The sequence below is a fragment of the Rhamphochromis sp. 'chilingali' genome (genome assembly GCF_963969265.1).
Source record: "Rhamphochromis sp. 'chilingali' genome assembly, chromosome: 4".
NCBI classification, from domain to species: domain Eukaryota; kingdom Metazoa; phylum Chordata; class Actinopteri; order Cichliformes; family Cichlidae; genus Rhamphochromis; species Rhamphochromis sp. 'chilingali'.
This window is the reverse complement of record NC_137948.1, coordinates 504,443-526,993: the sequence shown is the minus strand read 5'-3', so window position 1 is coordinate 526,993 and position 22,551 is coordinate 504,443. Positions and strand designations below refer to the sequence as shown.

At 49.0% G+C, this 22,551-nt stretch overlaps 1 protein-coding gene and 1 long non-coding RNA gene across 4 annotated transcripts; one reads left to right on the top strand and one right to left on the bottom strand.

Moving 5' to 3' along the window:
• The first annotated feature begins 3,424 nt into the window (after window positions 1-3,424).
• LOC308395678 lies at window positions 3,425-4,059 on the top strand. Its single transcript, XR_013971438.1, has 3 exons — window positions 3,425-3,651; window positions 3,730-3,845; window positions 3,923-4,059. It is a non-coding gene; the product is annotated as an uncharacterized lncRNA (long non-coding RNA).
• Window positions 4,060-4,213: 154 nt separating this feature from the next.
• On the bottom strand, window positions 4,214-22,450 carry aars2 (alanyl-tRNA synthetase 2, mitochondrial (putative); the record flags this gene model as incomplete). Of its 3 annotated transcripts, XM_080880599.1 has the most annotated exons (22): window positions 4,214-4,918; window positions 5,231-5,344; window positions 5,758-5,841; window positions 6,028-6,138; window positions 6,353-6,478; window positions 6,553-6,661; window positions 7,724-7,827; window positions 7,906-8,043; window positions 8,126-8,266; window positions 9,174-9,287; window positions 9,366-9,535; window positions 9,610-9,748; window positions 9,892-10,019; window positions 10,194-10,308; window positions 10,424-10,462; window positions 10,560-10,668; window positions 10,745-10,890; window positions 10,967-11,111; window positions 21,034-21,225; window positions 21,295-21,440; window positions 21,522-21,710; window positions 22,022-22,450. In XM_080880599.1, 22 exons carry the CDS (start codon window positions 22,448-22,450, stop codon window positions 4,754-4,756), a joined length of 3,153 nt encoding a protein of 1,050 aa, XP_080736725.1. In that variant the 3' UTR covers window positions 4,214-4,753. The 3 variants fall into 3 exon arrangements, 1 of the variants encoding a protein (XP_080736725.1); XR_013971435.1 differs by lacking the exons at window positions 4,214-4,918; window positions 5,231-5,344 and having other exon boundaries at window positions 5,756-5,841; window positions 5,934-6,138; XR_013971436.1 differs by lacking the exons at window positions 4,214-4,918; window positions 5,231-5,344; window positions 5,758-5,841; window positions 6,028-6,138 and having other exon boundaries at window positions 6,553-6,701.
• Between the last annotated feature and the right edge of the window lie 101 nt (window positions 22,451-22,551).

Sequence of the window (22,551 nt, the reverse complement as noted above, 5' to 3'; positions counted from 1 at the left end):
TCTGTACTCTGCCTCGTCTCCCTTCGAGATGAGTCTGACTACCGTGGTGTCATCAGCAAACTTGATGATGAGATTGTTGTTGTGGGTCGGACTGCAGTCGTAGGTGTAGAGAGAATACAGGAGGGGGCTCAGCACACAGCCCTGTGGGGAGCCGGTGCCCAGTGTGCGAGTGGAGGAGAGATGGGGGCGGAGCCTCACAGTCTGGGGCCGGTTTGTTAGAAAGTCCTTTATCCAGACACATGGTGCTGGCGTCCACGGTGCGCTCAGGTCATCTCAAGCCTGCGTGCTGACAGCTGCTGACAGCTGCTGATGGCTGCTGTGCGGCATTGGTCTGTCAGGGTCGCCTTGAGGCGACTGCTGTTGCGATTTGGTGCTATAAAAACAGAGCTGAAGCCTCTTTCATCAGATGACCATGACCTTTAACCTTTAACCTGACTCACAGGTTAACACACCTGAAGGTGGCGGAGCTGTAAACTGCCCAAACTCCTGCCTTAATAGAGCTGCTCACACTGATCAGAATCAGAATCAGAATCGTGTTTATTGGCCAAGTATATGTGCAGACACATACAGGGAATTTGGTTCCGGTAGATGGCGGCTCTCAAGCACAGCAATGTAAAACACACACACACACACACACACACACACACACACACACACACACACACGTCTATATATACACATTACACATACGTACACAAAGCTGTGTAAACCAACTATAAATAACGAATCTAAACTTATATACATAAAATACAGAAATGAATGAGGTGGAATGAATACTACACAATGTGCATAAGGTGCAGCTGCAGTCTGGCAGTGGGAGCAGTGTGACAGGTCAACTGTTTAGGAGGGAGATGGCGAGGGGAAAGAAACTGTTCCTGTGTCGGGTGGTCCTGGTCTGCAGGCTTCTGTACCGTCTGCCAGAGGGCAGCAGATCAAAAAGTCTGTGTGCAGGGTGTGAGGGGTCTGCGATGATTTTCCCTGCCCGTTTCCTGGTTCTTGAGAGGTACAGATCCTGGATGGAGGGCAGGGGGGCGCCGATGATCCTTTCTGCTGCCCGTACAGTCCGCTGCAGTCTGCTCCTGTCCTGTTTAGTGGCTGCTCCATACCAGACTGTGATGGAGGAGCACAGGACAGACTCAATGACTGCAGTGTAGAACTGGATCAGCAGCTCCTGTGGGAGACTGTACTTCCCCAGTTGTCTCAGGAAGTACATCCTCTGCTGGGTCTTTGTGAGGATGGCGTTGATGTTGGTCTCCCACTTCAGGTCCTGGGAGATGGTTGTACCCAGGAACTTGAAGGTCTTCACAGTTGACACAGGGCTGTCTGATATGGTGAGGGGGAGGCAGAGTTGAGGGATGTCTCCTGAAGTCCACTGTCATCTCTACAGTCTTAAGAGTGTTCAGCTCCAGATTGTGCTGACTGCACCAGAGTACCAGCTGCTCAACTTCTTGCCGGTTAGGCAAGATCAGTTAATCAGTGTATTGATTATTGTCACCTGGCTGCTGCTGTGAGGTGGACTCACAGGTCTGTGACCCCGACCGTTTGTCTACCTGTAGACAACCGTAGCTGCCTCCACCAGTGTGTGAATGTGAGAGTGAATGAATAGTGGCATTGTAAAGCGCTTTGGGTGCCTTGAAAAGCGCTATTTAAATCCAATCCATTATTACCTGAGCGACAGACTGCACATTTTCCACAGGTATGTGGAACAGGTGACGTCAGTGGTTCACATCAGTGGAGGAGGGAAAACAAATAAAGTCCAAATAAAAGTGTTACACGCTGGTATCATTTCAGCGTCCAACAAAAACATGAAACCACTTCAAACGAGTGAACAGGAAGTGCAAAACACTCATTCCTGCAGCTCTGTATCTGTAAAGCTTTTATTCTGAAAGCCTCTTCACCGGTCTGTCTGTGATCAGAGGACTCTTACTATGAAAAGTCTCTGAGGTCAATTCCCTTCCTGAACTCTGCTGCAGAAAGATGGCACTGGGAAGCTGGGGCTGGTCGAGTTTAAGGTGCTGTGGACCAAGATCGAGAACTATCTGATGAGTACAGGCCGGGAGAGCGTGATGAAGGCGAGGGTGGTGGAAAGATTAGTACACCGGTTCCTCTGCGCGCTCACCAAACCTGACACGCACACATTCTCACTAATCAGGTGTTATGACACCTAGCAGCAGGCTGCCGCTCTTTCATGGCGATAACGTCTCATTTGTAGCCACAAAAGTTTAACATTATCTCATGCAGAGCTTAAATAATGCATCAGAGCACCACCTAGTGTTGGGTTTTTGCCACAGCTGCCCCAAATTACCAGTATCAATAGTTAATCCACCAGTGTGCACAAACACTTTAATCTAAATTAAATTTTTAACTAAAATAGATAATTACTGCTGTTACCATGGACTCAAATGTACTTTTTTACTTAAAAAATAATAAAGCATATTATTGTCTGTGAAGGTTCTCAGTCATCCAGGTCATCGTAGTCTAAGGAGCTTGGAAAGAAAAGTGTCTGGACTTCCTTAAGTTGCTTTAAGACATTTCAACTATCAGCAGAGAAGCTTCTTCAGTTCTAGGGTCAAATGGTGGAGAGTCCCAGATTCAAACCCAGTGGGATGATAATAATAATATGTTTTATTATTATTGTTTTATTATTATTTTTTATTATTATATGTTGTTAAGATAAATTATTAGTTAGTTCATTCCTGAACAGAAGCAAATTTTGGTGGTTTGACGTTGTGATTTATTAATTAGTGACGGCTCAGAGACGTCCACACTGTAAAAAATATTCTTAGTTTGTTAACTTGTTTTTGACAGGCGCTTTAAATCTGTTCAGGACTGTATATGATCATGTTGCCTGGCAACCGCATTAAAATCCCAGGTGAAACCAGAGCGCGTCACTGTCAGATCTCTGGAAGGTGGCGCGACCGCTCGCTGGAGCGACCGCTCGCTGGAGCGACCGCTCGCTGGAGCGACCGCTCGCTGGAGCGACCGCTCGCTGGAGCGACCGCTCGCTGGAGCGACCGCTCGCTGGAGCGACCGCTCGCTGGAGCAGCCCTCTTTGTTCTACAGTCTTTGTGCAGCTGATCGCACAGCTGGTGTTGGAGCTTGTTGGTCTGGTGACTCAGGCGGGCTCTCCATCAGTCCTCGTTTATAAAGTGCTTTAAGAACAGTGGCGCTCAGTGGGGTAATTAGCCTGTAGCGCTTCGCGGCCCGTTTGACTCGAGCTAAACAAGTAAAAGAATGTTTGTGGCAGCTGCTCGAAGCTTTATTGATCTGCTGTGATATTGATAGCATCGATTAGTTTGGTCCTAGCGCTCCTTCATCCTCCATCCGCTGTGCTGCCTTTACCCTAAGATACACAACCTCTTTGTGCCCAATTACAAAAGAGGCGGAGTTTGCTGCAATCAAACTCCGCCTCTTTCATGTGATCTCGCTCGTAGCTAGAGTAATGAATCCCAGACGTGTGCCTGATCATGTAATTGCACACCTGCTGCTTCAGTGACGCCGGACAGCGAACCCATCCTGGAGCCAGAGGTCATTCCACCGGGCATAGGCGTGCTGATCTGACGCCGCTGTGATGCGTTTCTGTTGTCAGAGTCTAGCGTGACAGGGACGTGGACAATTCAGGGTCCATGAGGTCGGCGGTGGAAGACGCAGGTGAGCTTCGTCAGGCCTGTTTGCTTGCTTGAGTGCTTACCTGTATGTGCTCACATGTGTGACCTCTGTGTGCTGCAGGTTTCTCCCTGAACAATCAGCTCCATCAGGTCCTGTGGCTTGCTACAGCGAACCTGATCTCACCATCGACTTTGACAACTTCGTGGGCTGCTTGGTGCGTCTGGAGGCCATGTTTGGTGAGTCGTCGCAGCCCTGAGTCACAGATGTTTCCATCTTCATCCTCCTCTTCATCCTGTCCATTTCCTCTCTGCAGAAGCTTTCAGCGCTCTGGAGAAAGACGGGTTGGGAACCATCGAGCTCAACCTGATGGAGGTACCATCTTCATTATTAACCACACAGCCATCCTCACTCAGCGCTGAAGCAGGCTCCACCTACTGGTGACTCTAAGCAATTAAGAGTTGACCTTTTCATGACCCTTGAAGGGTTCCTCACCTGTAAGGAGGCGGAGCTCTGAGTGTAATGAAATGACAAAACGGTGAACAAAGTTTTTTATTAATATTCAAACCCAAAACAAAGACACAGCACCTCTGCAGGACACCTTTAAAGCTGCTGAGACTCTTATTTAGAAAGTCTACATGTTTACTTCCTGTTCACAACAGGAATTTCAGGTGAATGTGAAGCTGCTGGTTTCTCGTTTATAACCAATCTATGGGTTGGACGGGTCGTAGCTTTATTCAGGAAATGAAACTTTATTCTGAAAAACAAAGTTTGGTTTTAAGCTGAGTTGTCACCCCTGGCAGGCTTTTATTTTGAAAGCCCAGACTTGGTGAGGGATCACCTTTGAAAAGATTTAGGTGTGTTTGGTCACATGATTTAACACCTGTGTTTGTGTCTTTGCAGTGGCTCAACGTGTCGCTGCTCTGAGGTCCTCGAAACGCCAGGTGATGAACCTGCTGGGTGCTGGTTTCTGATTGGTTAATCCTCCCTGTGCTGTGATTAGCTGAGTGTTTCATAATGTAACCTTTCACAATAAAGAGAATATCGAGAGCAGGGCTGTCTGTCCTCTTTGAAATCAAACTTCATGTGTTCAAAAAGTTCGCCTCAGCCTATCATCCAATGAGAAGAGGGTCTCTTTATGACATCATCACTGCATTCTCTGGGAGGCGAACTCCTTGGCCCACCTCAGAGCCTTGGTGATGTCATTGCTGTTTCCTGTTCCCTTGGCAACCACCTCTGAGCCACCGGCGCTCCCGTTGAGGTGGTAACACACAGCCACTGCCCAATCAGAAGCGACGAGGGATGGCGAGACCTGCAGAGGAAGGGGCGGTCAATTAGGCGCTTCCTTTTCCTGATCAGACATTGTCCAAACAGCTCTGAGAATGTTCACCGTGTTTTAGTGATAGAAAGCTACCGTCAATAGAGCACTGTTACCACGGTAACTGACTGAGCATTTAACTGTCTCCTGGAAGCAGAAAAGTTTGATCTCAGAATTAACAAACTCAGAGTTTCATTTACACCTTTGTTTAAATAAGAACGGCTTTTTTGATGTCACATCCTGTTAAGCCTCACATTTAAGACAAACATCACAGTGGGCGGAGCCTGGCTGCTTAATGGTAGTTACCTTGGGAACCTGACAGGCACACAAAACCTTGCCAGAATGCCTCTGGTGAGCGAGCAGCATCACATGACTGAGAGGAGCAGTGGAGCTCAGCTGGTTCACCGTCTTCATCAGAACCTGAAACATTAGAACCACATCAGAGCAGAACCTCAGTGATCCGACAGAACCAGGCTCAAGATGTCCCCGCCCCTCTCTGAGCCTGGCTCTGCCGGAGGTTTCTTCCTGTTAAAAGGGAGTTTTTCCTTCCCACTGTCGCCAAAGTGCTGCTCATAGGGGGTCATATGATTGTTGGGTTTTTCTGTCTGTATTATTGTAGGGTCGACCTTACAGTATAAAGCGCTGTGAGGCGACTGTTGTTGGTGCTGCATAAATATATTGAATTGAAAGTTCTTCGTTCCCACTGTCACCTAGTGGTAGGATGCTTCTTGAGGCACCTTCTGTGATTTTGTGCTGCATGAATCAAACTGAACAGGGATTAAAAGCATGAATTTAAAGTGTGTGAGGCTTCATTAGGAACGGTCTCTACGTACTGACAGAGAGCTGGTCTCCACCAAGTCCACCAGCAGCTCCGTCCTTCCGTGTTTCTCCTGCAGGGCCTGAGCTTGCACTGCCGCCTGAGAAAAGCATGATGGGAAAAGAGTGTCAAAGCAGCCACACACTCAAACTGTCCCCCATCACACAGTCAGGTGGATCACACGTAAATCACCTGGGTTTAATGACATCATCAGCAGAGCACCAATGGGTGGGGGTGTAATCAGCTCTGATTGATTAGCCCTGCGTGCGTCTCAGGGCGTGCTCACCTCTCTGGTCTCCAGTTTCCTGACGGCGGTGTTGCTCGTCCTCTGCAGAGCGCGGAGTCGACTCTGCAGCTCTCTGCGCTGCCACTGTGGGATGGGGGTGTTATCCACAGCCTGGGAGACACAGCACAGGGTCAAAGTGCACACAGGCTCACACGGGAAGCTGGGACGTGTGCTGTTCCTGGGTCAGTCCACAGCCTCATACACAAACTGTTTGGGTGTCTATAGATAATATTTCCTCTGCTGATTATAACTCACCTGTTTAAACTCTATAACGTTTGGATTGTTAGGGGCGTGGCTTCTCTGACTGACAGGTCATCGTACTTACATCTGAGAGGACGCCCACCTCCTTGGAAAAGCACTGGGCAGTGTCCAGGCAGGAGGGGGCGGAGCGTCCAAGTCTGGCTGACAGCGAGTCGACGTCCTGAGATAAAACGTGCCCCGCCTCCCGAGCCTGAGAGCACAGAGTGTTAAAAGAGCTACGTCTCATTTTATTCCACCTAATCATTATGTCATGACTTCACTGACCCGTGCCGCTTCCTGTCCCGTCACGGCAACGATCCGACTGATTCCTTTCACCAGCTGCCTCTCAGAGACGATCACCAGGTCCTCGATGGCGCCGGTCTGCAGCAGGTGACTGAACACAGAGACGGCCGGCAGAGCGCCAGGTGACACGTCTACACCTGCTAGTTAAACTTAACCTCTCAAACAATGACAGGTCACATGACATCTGATTATCCTGACTAATGGCAGCTGTAATATAACTGTAAATAAAAGATGGAATGGCTGCTGTGACGTCATCCCCTGGTTTCTTATTTAAAGCATGTTCACCTCCTTTTAACCTGAGGGGCGTGTGTGTCTGTCTGTGTCTGTGCCTGTGTGTGTGCCAGTGTCTGTCTGTGCCTGTGTGTGTCTGTCTGTGTGTGTGTGTGTGTCTGTGTGTGTCTGTCTGTGTGTGTCTGTCTGTGTCTGTCTGTGTGTGTGTGTCTGTGTGTGTGTGTGTGTCTGTCTCTGTCTGTGTGTGTGTGTCTGTGTGTGTGTGTGTGTGTGTGTGTGTCTGTCTGTGTGTGTGTGTGTGTGTGTCTGTCTCTGTCTGTGTGTCTGTGTCTGTGTGTCTGTGTCTGTCTGTGTGTGTGTGTGTGTCTGTCTGTGTGTGTGTCTGTCTGTGTGTGTGTCTGTCTGTGTGTGTCTGTGTGTGTGTCTGTCTGTGTGTGTGTCTGTCTGTGTGTGTGTCTGTGTGTGTGTCTGTCTGTGTGTGTGTCTGTCTGTGTGTGTGTCTGTCTGTGTCTGTCTGTGTGATATGTGTGTCTGTCTGTGTGTGTCTGTGTGTGTGTCTGTCTGTGTGTGTGTCTGTGTGTGTCTGTCTGTGTGTGTGTCTGTGTGTGTCTGTGTGTGTGTGTGTGCCTGTGTGTGTGTGTGTGTGTGTGTCTGTGTGTGTGTGTGTGTCTGTGTGTCTGTCTGTGTGTCTGTCTGTGTGTGTGTGTGTGCCTGTGTGTGTGCCTGTCTAGCTATCTTCATGAGGACCAACAGTCACACACACCGGTCCTCACAAGTTTGAAGCCTTTTTGAGACTCAAAATGTGGTTTTAGTGTCAGGGTTATGTCAATGAAGGTCCTCAATAAGATAGACACACATACAAGCCCGTTCAGCTGTCTGTGTGTGTGTGTGTGTGTCTGTGTCCAGGTGAGCACAGACTCACGTTCCACAGCAGAGCTCCACAGACGTCTGTCTGTCCGACTGTTTGTCCAGAAGCTCGGTCACCGGCAGCTCCACTGACACGACCCGAACAGGATCAGGATACACCTGCAGAAACAGGTGACGGTGGCAGGTGAGACAGCAGGTGAGACAGCAGGTGACCCAAAATGCGAAGTCTGAGCTCACCTCATCCACTGTCCTCAGGCCGCTGATGCCGCGAGCTCTCTGGAGGGGAAGCTCCTGACTGTGAACGATCTGATTGGCTGAGATGATGTCATTAACGCACCTTTCCACTTGCTGCAGCTGTGACACGCTCAGAGAGCCCTGAGGACAACACACAGACGCATCAGAACCTGCGCGGCCTGCACCATGCCGCCATTGTCGGGCTCACGAATGGCGGCCTGACCTTTACGCTGAAATCGAAGCGAAGGCGATCGGCCGACACGTGCGAGCCTCGCTGCTGCACCGAAGCACCCAGAACCTTCCTCAGGGCGAAGTTCAGGATGTGCGTGGCCGTGTGCTTAACCATGCAGGACAGCCTGTGCACCTGGAACCCCAACAGGAAACAGGAAGTCAGCAGAGGAAACAAGAAACACTCTTACAAGGTGAGATCAAATCATGAAAGGCAGCAACAAAGAAACTGAACACGGCTACACGACACAGCGCCGACGGTAAAGAGTGAGATCAGCACAGGTGGAGGTGACAGAGTCGCCACCAGACCCAAGGCAATTCTGGAGGAGGCGGTGCCTCGAGTCAGCGTCGCAGGGAATCAATCTGTTTCACTCGTCCAGGATTTGAGGTTGATGGAGGAATTCGAGAATTCTCACCGCTTTTGTTCATCGTGGTCACAGAATTGTGGTCTGATTAAACTGAAGGTTAGATGTGATGAGCGGAGAGATGATCCCAGCCCGACTTTGGAGCCATCACCGTTTGTCCAAAGCATCGGGTCCACATGTGAATAAATGTGGGTGTTTAATGTGCTCAAATATGTTTCTCTTCCTCCTAAAGTAAAAGACGTAAAGAGAGATCGACCCACCAAGAGTCGCCGCAGTGATGTGACTGATATCAAACTGTGGACGCTGACACAGAGGTCACAGATGCTTTAAAGCCAACACGTGGCGGCTCAACAAATTTAACGAAGCGAGCCCGAGATTCTCCGTTCAGATGACCGTAGCGTCTCCATCGCTGTTGAGTAGTCGAGGTTTTTTGCTGCCGAACTTTTCGTGCTGCTGGTTTTTGCATTGTTGTTTCACCTTCAGACCGAACTAACTGAGCTTCAGAGCGACAGCGGCCTGAGAGCAATCGAAGCTGCAATCAAGCACTTTGATGCCACAGCTCCGATTTCATGCTGCTCGTGTTCGGTCCGTGTGTGGGAGCGCTGGGCTGTGCACACACCGTTACTCTGGCCCTTAGTGAACTGCCCCTTTAAATGTCAATTGAACCCAGCTTTTTACCTGATCCAGGTGCAGCTGGAGCTGGTCGCCGGTCTTCAGGTTGTCGGCCACGGTGACCCGATGGACCACGTAGCCCCCCGCCCGGACCACCGCCTCCACAGGAAAGAGCACGTCCTGAGAGACAGGAAAGAGGTGGAGTCATAGGGACACAAAAATGTTTCTCACGATGCACTGAGGGAGGCGCCTGCTGACCTGCAGCTCATACAGGGTGAAGTAGCCCTGGTCATGTGACTGGCCCCCCTGCTCGGCGTAGAAGCAGGTACGGTCCAGTATGACGCTGCAGCGCTGACCCTCGGAGACCTCCGACACCAAAGCCTGCCCGTCGTAGAGTGCGAGAACTGTCGCACGGCACGGTGGGAACACTGGGAGGAAGTATGTGGACATCATTAGCTGACCACCGAGGCTCAGGTGTGTTACCTGTGCAGGTGGAACATACCGTATCGACCCTCGGCCAGGCGGTAGTCATATTTGAGACTGTCGTCGGTGTGAGGAACGCCAAGACGCTGCAGCTCCGTCAGACTGAGGACGTCCAGTGTCACCTGGGCACGGTCACCTGCCTGAAGCTCTAAAGCCACCTGAGACACACAGACAGGTGTGTGGATCTCATTCCAGTAGGCAATGAAAACCTTTGTCTTTTCAGAATAAAAGCAGCCTTCTCTGTCCTTCACAGTAAAAGCCCTCACTGTTTCCAGATTAAGACGAGTGAATTAAGCCCCACCTTCTGGTTCTCGGCAATCAGGCGGTCCAGCTCCTGGCGGTCTACATGGACCCCCCTTTCCTCCAGGATCAGGTCCACCAGGTCCAGAGGGAAGCCCAGGTCCCGGTGGAGAGACCAAGCCACTGAGGCTGCCGGAAGAAAGGAAATAATTAACCAGGTATGAACACCTGAGCCCAACAGGTGGGCTCGGCTCAGGCCATCGTCAACCTCAGACTGTTAATTAAAGGCTTCATTAACATCCTGATTAACTCAGGTGTGTTCACGAGGTGTGTTCACGTGTCAGAGTCTGGACCTGGACTGACCGGGGAAGACTCCATGTTTGTAGTCCTTCCTGCTAAGCGTGCGCTCGATCAGCCTGCTGCCCTGCTGCAGAGACGACAGGAAGTGAGCCTCGTTCTCGTTGATGATGTCCACAATCTGGAAGACAAACACCATCTGATGACAATTTCCTGCTATATCACGTGACCCAACTTTCATGATCTGACTCTGAAAGTCAGGAGCGATGAGGTCAGAGGTCATAATACAAACTCACCCGGTCTGTCTCCTGGTGCAGCTCTGGATAAATGTTACCCTGGCAACAGAAACCAGGTAATCGATAAAACAGCCTTCAATTTACTGTAAAATGCAAAATAATGTCAGTTCAGTGGCATTATGGGATGGCGTTTTACCAGCAGGTCGGCGACGGTGGGAACTAGGCTGGCGAGCGTTCCCTGGGGAGCACGAAGGACCTCGACACAGAACCGAACCGCCCGCCGTAAAATCCTCCTCAGCACCAACCTGACACCCACACACAGGTAAACATAAGATGCCTGCTTCTGGCGTCACGCTGACAGCTGATTGGTAGGTGACTCACTCGGCTCCTGACATGCCCGGGTAAACTCCGTCAGCGATGCACACCGATAATGTCCGGACGTGGTCAGCTACGACTCTGTAGGCCAGATCCACCTGACCAACATCCACCGCCCCCATCCTGCCCCTATACGGCTCCACCCCCGACCTCTGAGGACATGGTACACGTGTCACCATGACAACCTGTGCAGGACACCTGTGTGTGCTCTTGTGTGTGCCGGCATACCTGGTGGATGGCGTGCAGCAGCGGTGTGAACAGATCTGTGTCATAGTTGGAGGTTTTGCCCTGCAGGACGCTCACCAGTCTCTCCAGACCCATCCCAGTATCCACGCTGACCTGGGGCAGCAGCCGCAGACTGTGGTCCACCTCCCTGAGACGGGATGGGACCAAGATTCAAGACAAAGGAAGTGCTCTACGCATGGACTAAAGTAACTACACATGGACTCTAAAGTAACTACGCATGGACTCAAGTAACTACACATGGACTCAAGTAACTACGCATGGACTCTAAAGTAACTACGCATGGACTCTAAAGTAACTACACATGGACTCTAAAGTAACTACGCATGGACTCTAAAGTAACTACGCATGGACTCTAAAGTAACTACACATGGACTCTAAAGTAACTACGCATGGACTAAAGTAACTACGCATGGACTCTAAAGTAACTACGCATGGACTCTAAAGTAACTACGCATGGACTCAAGTAACTACACATGGACTCTAAAGTAACTACGCATGGACTCTAAAGTAACTACGCATGGACTCAAGTAACTACGCATGGACTCTAAAGTAACTACGCATGGACTCTAAAGTAACTACGCATGGACTCTAAAGTAACTACACATGGACTAAAGTAACTACGCATGGACTCTAAAGTAACTACACATGGACTCTAAAGTAACTACACATGGACTCTAAAGTAACTACACATGGACTCTAAAGTAACTACACATGGACTCTAAAGTAACTACACATGGACTCTAAAGTAACTACGCATGGACTCTAAAGTAACTACACATGGACTAAAGTAACTACACATGGACTCTAAAGTAACTACGCATGGACTCTAAAGTAACTACGCATGGACTAAATTAACTACGCATGGACTCTAAAGTAACTACGCATGGACTCTAAAGTAACTACGCATGGACTCTAAAGTAACTACGCATGGACTAAAGTAACTACGCATGGACTCTAAAGTAACTACGCATGGACTCTAAAGTAACTACGCATGGACTAAAGTAACTACACATGGACTAAAGCAGACCTTCCCAAAGTGTGGGGCCCGCCCAGTGCTTTAAAGTTTGCCATACACACACAGTACGGTAATATTACGTTGAAGCACCGTACGTGGGAGGGGGAGATACAGGAGAGGTGGAGGAAGATCTCAGCCTGGTTTTCTCTGTGGTGGGGTTGGGTGGACTGTGCCAGGCTCTGTGGGGCCGGGGGGCGCTGCTGCACTGGGCCCCGGTCTGGATGGGCCTGGGCCCCCTTTCCCTGGCGGGTCGCGGAGTATGGGGGTGCCTACTGAGGTCAGCGGGGGAGCTGGCCCCAGGGAGGGGTCACTTGCCCCTCCCTTCCTTCCCTGCCCATCTCCAGCTGCCTCCCTCTTCCCGCTCCACCACAACCACCCACACATGCAGGGCCTTGGAGTAGGGGTATGTCACCAGGGTGCAGAGGAGGCCACCCCCCCGTCCCCTTCTGGCTGCCTCTGCCTCAATTTTATCCCACAACTTAGACATTCACATTACTCACACTCTCATTACACATACATATAGGATCTTGGGGGTGGGCACGATACACGGACTCCAAATTACCATCAGGGTGTACACCCCACCCCTGGCATCGTTGCCCACCTCTCAATGTTAAATACACGTAGACATTGAGGGCTAGCAGGAGGGACCATGCGCTTACCTGCTGCTCTCTGGCAGGTAGCTCCATGCCCTCCTGGGTTTTAAATGCACCTTAGAACACACATGCATCAACACTACAATGAGCGGGTGGAGGGAGGTTTGGAGTCTTCTCTCACCCCCATTCTCTGCGGCCTGCTGGAGCGGGGGGGCTAGGAGGAGGAGTTGGCCGTCCGACTGCGGTCTGGAGTGTGGGGCCTCCCTGCTGCTGCGGAGTCGGGGCGGTCTGCCTCCCCCCACTGCAGGGAAAAGGGTAACACCACCTGGGTCTGGGTGCAGTTCCCCCCCCCCAGGGGCAAGGGTACCTAGACCCGGTTCGTAGAGTACGCTTGGGGAGTGTGATCGTGTGTACAACGTCTCTTTATGTCTGTCTCCACGTTGGTTGAGTGTGGAGTAAGTGTATATGAGAGCATGAGGGTGGGAATGGATGTTTGTGTCTGTGTGTGCCTGTATGTCTGTGTCTATATGTCAGGTTGGGTATCAGACGCCACCTCTCTGGGGACATCTCAGGCCCTCCAAGGTTCCCCTGCCAGTGGCGGACTCCCTCAGGTGTCGGTGCGTTGGTGGTTCTTTGTGTCCGGGGATGGGCGTCCAGGTACACACCGGCTCACTCCTTGGCGGCCGCTTATCGGGGCCTGGAGCCTGGGGCTCGCTCGGGCCACTTCGGAGGTGGGGTGCCCTCGGCCTCTCGGCCTGGGGCTCGGTCACTCAGGCGCAGCTGGCTGCCGGCGGAGCTCACGGGCGCGTCACTGCAACTCCCCCTGGCTTCTGCTCCGCGGCTGCTGAGTGAGCCCTCATCTGGGACTCTCCTCAGCTCTTTCTGGGACAGTGGCGCGGCTGCCCCTCTGTTGGTCTTCCTTGGTCTCTTGTGTTCTGGGGGCCTCTGGATGTCTGGAGTTTTGATCTCCTCCATACCTGCTTCATACCCTGGGGGACGGGGCTGTGGCTCCCCACACTCCCTAGCAGATCGTTACATGGAGAAACCTTTGGAATGCAAGCATGCTGATCCACACAGGTATGCACACAGGTGTACACACGGGTATTCACAGACGCGGACTACAGCTTTCTTGGCTGCTGCCTCAAAGCACATTGTGCGCTGTCTATCTTGCGTGCTGCACAATATCGTTTATTATTTAGTATCTACTGATATCTACTGCTAGCTAGTTTATTGTGATGGTGCCGTTTTTTTTATTATGTTGCTCTTTGTTGTTTGCTTTCTCTTCTGTTTTTTTTCTCCATACAGGTGACCCAGGTGTTTTTTTTCTTTTTTCTTTTTTTTTTTTCTTTCTTCCCCCCCTTCTCACCGTCTCTTCTCCCCTTTGGTTTTCTTTCTCTCCCTCTCTTTCTTTCATTCTTTCTCCCTGTCCTATCCCCCAGTCATGTCTGTCCCGTTTGTAGCAACTGAAAATAAAATAAATTCATAATTATAATAAAGGTCAATCAAATGGACCAATATGGCAAGGCCATGATGATCCACTTGGTAAAATAAATCCGCTTGGCATCTTTCTTGGCCTTAAGACAACAATTCTGATGCTAAAGATCCAAACAGGACACAAAAAAGAGAGAGAGAAAAAAAAAAGGAAGCACAGTACGTATCACTCCGCGAGGCTCCTCGGTAGCCGTAATGCTCCGACAATCCATCAAGCCTCCGTAGCTTAGCAAAGTTGTACTAAAACATTTTTTGACAGATTGCTGAGCACCGTGCAGCACATAAAATCGGTTCGCGGCCATCAAGCACAACCAGAATTCATACATAAGGCGCGCTGTCAACTTTTGAGAAAATGAAAGGATTTCAGGCCATGCATGGCGTTAGCGTGGTTAGCTCGTTAGCGTGGTTAGCTTGTTAGCACGTTGACGCCGTCCAGCCCCACGCACGGGGCGATGCGCAGTAACTCGTTAACGGAGATTTGCCGTGTCCAGCTTGTCGCTGCCTGCAGGCGAAGCGATGGGGGAGGAGGGGGAGCTGTGTTCAGTGAAGGAGAGGCGAGGCCGAGTAACGTTGCGTAGAGACAAAAGTGGACGAAAGAGAGGCAAACCTATGGCTCCACAACTATAATTATAACGTAACATAGACTATATTGATATAAACGATATTGTCACATTTTATATCTCGTATAAAAATATATCGATATTTTTAAAGAACCTCGATATATCGCCCAGCCCCAACTACACATCACCTTGTTTTACTTACACATATTACACAGGTAATGTTCCATTCAAACAAAATCGCGGGTCTTCCTCTGCATCACATAGGTATCACTTTCTAGTTTTAACATATTGTAACGATGGTTAAATGTTATTTTACAGTGACAGGTTGGTTATCTCTGCACGCTGTTGTTGTTTCTTTAAGATACATACTTGGTTGTGCTGCAGGAAAAAGGGAGTTAATGTGTGCAGGAAAGGGAGGGGGTCTTCGTTGTTGTGTGACTGTACGCGGCTGAAGTGAGGTGTTATATGAGGGCACTCTCCCCTGAGTTAACGGCCCGTTTGCCTGTGTTACGGAATAAATGGACAAACTGAGATCAAAACGTCTGGTTCTTGAGAACGTTAAAGTGTAACGATCCCATCTTTCCCAAAGTCTCTCTCCTTTCTCCCTCTGCAGCTGCAGTGAGAAGGTAATCTATTCCATATGATGGATTACGTTAATAATGTCTATGACCAGCTTCCGTGTGGGGGGGCTTGTCTGCAACCAACATTTAGTAATCGCCTTTTTGCATGCAACCATAATTATTTTCAGGAGTTTTCCCAAGGTACATGGTACTAAAGGAGAAGTCCAGTGTTACTTCAAGCACATCCACCAGTATTTATCTCTTCCCAAAAGGTCTTCAGTTTAGGGCATGACCAGAAGACATGGAAGCAACCTGCAGCGACCTCCCCGCACTCCCTCGAAGCGCCTGAACCACTTATTTTGGATTTCTGCTTTGGTGTGATGAAGAATCTACTTAAATTCTGCCATCCAAAATCTCGCCATGTTAAAGAATTTATGCCTCGAGGTGCTTTATATAATCAATGACTGACATATGTTGTTGAGCTCTTTTTCATAGATATGAAACTTCTGTACACTTTGCCTATAGTACCTCTTATAAGGTTCTCACCATAAGCATCCACAAATATTTGGATCACCCCACTAGCATCTGCGTCAAGCATTCTAATTTCCTTCCGGAAGAAGCTCCGAACCTGTAGGTAACGATAAAAATCTTCCCTGCCGATCTCGTAAATCTGACACGTCCTCAAAATTGATCAGCTCCCCATGCTTCACTATCTTACAGATCGCAGTGATTCCATGCCTGGACCACTCCCTGAATTTATGTTCTAACAATGCTGGAAGGAAGCGTGGGAGATACGCTGGCCATCCCAGCAACCCTATTTCCCTATTAACTCATTCACTGCCATTGACGTCTATAGCCGTCAATTGCAGTGAATGAGTCAATGGGTTTAACTCATTCACTGCCAATGGCTGGCAGTGAATGAGTTAACACAAAGAATTGTAATCACATCTGCACATTTTTTCAGGGAAAAACTTACACATAAATTTTGCATCTGATATGCCTGTCGCAAACTCTCAAGAGACCCCAGAACAGACTGTATTGGGAAATCCATCAAAGAAAGCTCAATGTGCTTCCATTTTGCCTCAAACTTAGAGTTACACCAGCACAGAGGTCTGATCTGGGCTGCCAGATAGTAATCCTCAAAGCACGGTAGAGCCATGCCCCCCCGCTCACCAGGCAGCTGCATTGTTGCATATCTCACTCTCGGCCTTTTATTTCCCCATATGAATCTTGAGCAATGCATATCCCACTCCCTAAATTGTTTTGCTGGAACCTCCAGTGGAAGTGCTGCAAACAAATATAGCAGCTTTGGGAGGATATTTATCTTTATCGCTAACTCTGCTGCCCAGATCGAGGTGGAGCAGACCCCACCTCTCCAGATCTTCATATATCTTCTTGTTCGCCCGATTATAATTAACTTCATATAACAATGCAAGGTCTTTTGTCAGCAGGATCCCCAAATACTCCATTTGAGATTGATGCCATCCGAATCTATATCTTGCTACCAATTGTCTTGAGGGGTTAAAAAAAGAACGTCAAGATGTGAGTTTTTTGAATGTTTAGTCTATAACCAGACAGTCTGCCATATTCTTCCAGTATTTCCATAGCAGAGGAATTCCCTCTTCCAGGTTTCCTAGTGTTACCAGCACGCCATCCCCGTTGTAACCCCCTCGAGTGTCTTCCCTGATGCATTGAGCCAACGGCTCAATGAAAAGGTTAAAGAGCAGCGGGCTCAACGGGCAGCCCTGCCTGCAGCCACGTTGTAGTGTTATCCGATTTGAAAGGCTTCCATTAACTTTGATCCTCGCTGTTGGAGACATATAAATCATTCTTATACACTGAATAAACCCGTCACATAGCCCAAATCTCTTCAACACATGAAACAGAAACTCCCACCTGACCGTATCGTATGCCTTTTCCGCATCAAGCCCAATGAGAACTGTTCCAGTTTTCCCTTTAAGTATCTGGCCAATAATATGAATGGCCCTTCTGATATTATCGTGTGTTTGTCTGTTACCAATGACGCCTGTTTGATCCTCCAGCATGGGCATCAATGTACTCAACCTCCTAGCCAAAATCAGGGCAAATAGTTTGTAGTCTATATTTAACACGATAAGAGGTCTCTAACATCTGGGATCAGTTTTATCCTTCCCTGCTTTTGGTATGACAGAGATATACACCTCCCACCACGATGGTGGGAGCGCCCCCCCACTCAGAGTGTAATTAAAAGAGGCCTTTAGTAGTGGGATTAAGGGTTCCCTCATCTGCCTATACCACTCTGGTGGGAATCCATCACATCCTGGGCTTTAAAAGTCTTGAGTTTTGAGATCCCAATGTTGAGCTCTTCTGCTGATATTTCTCTGACGAGTTTTTCATTCTGCTGCTTACCTATAAATGGCAGATCTAAGCTGGATAAGAAATTCTGAATCTTATGGTAAATGGTAAATGGCCTGTATTTATATAGCCCAAAGCGCTTTACACATCCAGTCACACACACATTCACACACTGGTGATGGCAGCTACATTGTAGCGCACTGACAGAGGCGAGGCTGCCGGACACTGGCGCCACCGGGCCCTCTGACCACCACCAGTAGGCAACGGGTGAAGTGTCTCGCCCAAGGACACAACGACCGAGACTGCCGGAGCCGGGGCTCGAACCGGCAACCTTCCGATTACAAGGCGAACTCCCAACTCTTGAGCCACGATCCGCTTTACCCGGTTGTGTGTATAGCTCAGCGTAATATTCTTCAAATGCGCTCTGAATTTCTTCGAGTTTATTAGTTATCTTATTTGTTTTTAGATTTCGAACTTTATGAATGTTGTTGCCTCCTGAGTCTCCATGATAATAGCCTAGCAGCTTTGGGTCCTGCCTCATACCACCGTTGTCTATTATATTTTAATTTTCTTTCAATTTCTTCACTTAAAATTTTGTGGATCTCCTGTTTAACCGGCCTCATCTGCTCCAACACACGGGGGCACCTTGTAACGGTGTGCAGTTGCTCCAATTTTTGCTCTCACCTTCTTTAGGACTGCACATTTTGCAATAATTTTACCCCTAAGGCATGCTTTAGCTGCTGGTCATGATGTCGGTTTGGATATGTGGTGAGAGGGAAACATGAAGGTGATACAAATCATACATATATACCAACAACACAGTGTACATCACCGTCACAACAGCGTTTGTTTTAGTTCAAAGGCTTTATGGTTTTTGCTGTAACACCTGGTGGTGTAGTCGGTGATTTTTTGTCAGTTCAGCCTTTTATATTATGTTTAACCCGAGTGACCACCCGGTCAGCTGGTGGGTAACAGGCATCTCCAAAAACGTTAGAGCACTTATGCAAATATGTGATGTCTTGATGAGTCGAGCAGATATTTGAAGTTTACACAGAAACATTCTCACATGAAAATATCTTAAAAGTTTATTTTGTGACCCAGAAAGAGTAACATTTCAAACTCCGCCCCTCTGTGTCCCTCCGCCACTGCTTCCTTTGAGTTTTGGACCAAATGCATTCTGGGATATTGCATTTCGTCATTTCGAGCTGATTGGAGACCAAAACAGCCAATCAGATTTTTTTGCATCCAAGTCTGTGATTGGCTGGTTTTGTGGCACAGATATAACGGTGTAGAGAAAGAGTTGAGCGCACACGGGCAGAAATGTTGAGAGCGCGAGCGACACAATGCGAGCGAGCGCAAATGCAAAAACTGAGTGAGAGGGGCTGCTGTTGTGTGTGTGTGTGTGTGTGTGTGTGTGTGTGTGTGTGTGTGTGTGTGTGTGTGTGTGTGTGGATAATAGCAAACACTGAAATACAGTTTTTGCACGCAGCAATGAATTTTGTTCACTCAAATTCAGCTTTTCTTCGCTCAAAATAAATTTCTCCTCAAAATGAAACACTTGCACCTGCAAACTTTTTTTACGTGCGCTCAGAATAGTGGCACAAAAATGACGCCATATTTCTGGGGCTAGCTTTAAACCCAATCCTCATAGTAATCCCGAATGATCAGATAAATCTCTGTCCTATTAAACAATCCTTCACTCTGTGGAGATCTTTACTAAAAGTAAAACAATAATCAATCCTCGAGTACATATCACGTCTCGCTGAATAAAATGTAATGCGTTCATTTTTGTGTAAATATCTCCAAATATCTATAAGCCCCAACTCAGCATTGTTTATACTTGTTTCTCTAATTTAGTTCCCCTCCGGTCTCGGCTAGTTGTATCCCATTTTGGATGGAGAATTGAAATCTCCTGCACATATACATGTTCCAACACTTTCTGCGGCAATAAGCCTGAATATCTCCTTAAAGAACCCTGTACTACTACCAGGGGGTGCATACCGTATTTTCACGACCATAAGGCGCACTTAAAAGTCTTAGATTTTCTTCAAAAAGTGCGGCGCGCCCTATAGCGCAGTGCGCCCTGTGTGTTGTAAGGAGGACGTAGTAGAGAACACCATGAGAACGCTAAAGGGTGAAGTGTGTGCGTTGACTTTATTGCACATACCTGTATAAAAGAACAGGTATGTGCGTTATGCAGGACATCGTTGTTTTAACAACCCTGAAAATGGCAAAGAGACACGCTTACGAAGCACAGTTTAAACTGAAGGCCATCAGCTACGCGGAGGAACATGGAAATCGAGCAGCGGCGAGAGAATTTAAGATTAATGAATCGATGGTTCGCAAGTGGAGGAAGCTGGAAAACAAGCTCCGGCAGGTCAAGAAGACGCAGCTGAGTTTCCGCGGACATAAGGCGATCATCGAGCAAAGAACGAGCGGGAGAAGCGTTTCGACGGTCACCATTCGGCTAAAAGCAGTTTCACTTTCACTTTTTATGAAACGGTGCCATTTTTCCATCCGGACCAGGACTACGGTAGCGCAGCAACTTCCAGCGGATTATAAGGAAAAGCTGGCCATCTTCCGCTCCTACTGCAGCAAACACATCGGCGACAAACACATCCAGCGATGGATGACCGATGGAGACCACAGTTTAACCAAGAGTGGAAACCTGCGCCGGGCGAGTTACGCCACAATTTGCCAATGGATTGTAGATGCTTGGGCTAACATGTCTGCTGGCACTGTTGTTCGAGCTTTCGCAAAAGCCGGCATCATTTCCGAGGAGCCGCACGGCACGGAAAGTGACTCTGACAGTGAAGACAGTGAACCTGGCATGTTTGATGAAGATTTAGCGCAGCTGTTCAATTCAGACACAGAGGATGAGGACTTCCATGGGTTTGATTGATGATAAAAATGTGAGTACCAAACTTTGTTTTGCTCCTGCTTTATTTTTAAATACGCACACTTGTATGCTTGTGTGTTGTTGATGATGACGATTACTGGTAATAAAAATGTGAGTAAGGTACCGAACTCAGGTTTGCTCCCGCTTTATTTTTAAATACGCATACGGTACTTGTATGCGCCCTATAATCCAGTGCGCCTTATGTGTGTGTTAAATACAGTAATGGCACACATAACTGAGACTGCGCCTTTTAGCACAGTGCGTCTTATGGTCGTGAAAATACGGTATATATTACACAGCGTGACGTCTTGCTGTTCCATTTTCCCTTTCACCAACACAAATCTTCCCTCTTTATGTTCTCCAGTAAACTCAAAAGCTTGTTTGGTATCAGAATGGCCACTCCTCTTTTTTTCCCAGTTCTATGTGAGGCATAATAAATATTTTTGATCCCCGTTCTCTTCCACTCCTCATGTTCTTCGTTTGATATTTGATATTTTGATTTTTAAACTTTGAAACTATCTTATGACTAAGGTAGTCTCATGTGGACTAAAGTGGTCTCAGGCAGATTAAAAGGTCTAGGTGAGTCATGTACAGTACCTGTTGTACTGCATGAAGACCAGGTTCCAGATCTCCACCACCTCTGGGCTGTCAGCGTTGACGAGCGCCGCCGCCTCTCGCCCACCGACGTGGTCGTAGTGGATCTCGGTGCAGGGACCACAGGGCCCCGTGTCCCCCATCTCCCAAAAGTTGTCCTTGAGTCCGAATGGCAGCAGACGGTGGGTGGGGACCCTGAAGGGACAGCAAGGGTCAGCTGACCTGTAGCAGTGCGGCCCCAGCTGCAGACAGATGTGCACCTACCCGATCTCCAGCCAGATGTTCCGTGTATCCTCATCCGCTGGCAACCCTGCTGCTGCATCACCGCCAAAATAAGAGACATACAGCCTGTCAGCAGGTATCCCGTAATGCTCTGTGAGGAGGCTCCATGCCATCTGACACGCTTCCTCCTGAGTGCACACAGAGCAGAGTGAGCCTCTTTTAAACAGGAAGTAAACTCCCACCTTAAAGAAAACAGGAAGGGGACCCACCTTGAAATAGTCTCCAAACGACCAGTTTCCCAGCATCTCAAAGAAGGTGTGGTGGTAGCCGTCCCGGCCCACGTCATCCAGGTCGTTGTGTTTGCCGCCGGCTCGGACGCATTTTTGGCTGTTGACCACGCGGCGGTACGACGCCATGTTGCTACGAGGGTCCGCTGTGCCCAGGAAGATGGGCTTGAACTGTGAGCGCCACACAAAGATGGAGAGAAGGCTCTGATTGGTTAAATCACAAGGTTTTTTTTTTAAAAAAAGTGCTTCTCACACGCGCGCACACACAATAAAACATACACACAGAAGGACATATACGCAGACCACTTCCTCCCCCGCCATCTGTGTTTACCTGCACAGGTGTGACAACTGTTGTTAATCTGGACTAAAATATTCAATAAAACGAAACATCAATAAAGTCTAATCGATCCGCAGTCAGCCTCTGACAGGCTCTTATTTTGAAATCTCCCGGTACCCCCGGACCGGGTCGGGTCTGTACTGACCTGGTTCATGCCGGCGTTGACGAACAGCAGGCTCGGGTCTCCTCTGGGCCGGACCGGGGAGGACGGGACCGGCAGGTGTCCGTGTTTGTCCCGGAAAAACTCCACGAAGGCGCTCCGGACCCGGGCGGCGGGCAGCGGCGGCGGTGAGCCGCTGAAGGAGCGCTCTGAGGCGGCGGAGAGGAAGCCCGGCGTCCCGCTGAGCGGCCGGAGCCTCCGCAGGAGCAGCCTCATCATCCAGATCACAGCGAGCCGAGCCGAACCGGTACCGCAAGGACTGCAAGCTGCCAAGACACGCATGCGCACAGCCAGCCGTTTCTTCTTCTCGTGAGGGTGTAAAACCGTCAGAGCTGCGCCGCCACCTGCTGGTGTCACGGTGGAACCGCAGCGTGACGTCATACACAGCTGAGCGCAGGTTCTCCTGCAGAACATCAGCTGATCACGGAACCAGAGAGAAAGGTGACGTCACGGGTCCCCGTCGGAGAGTAACTAAGAACTTGTACTGCAGATTGAGAGTAGAGCTGTCTTTAAAG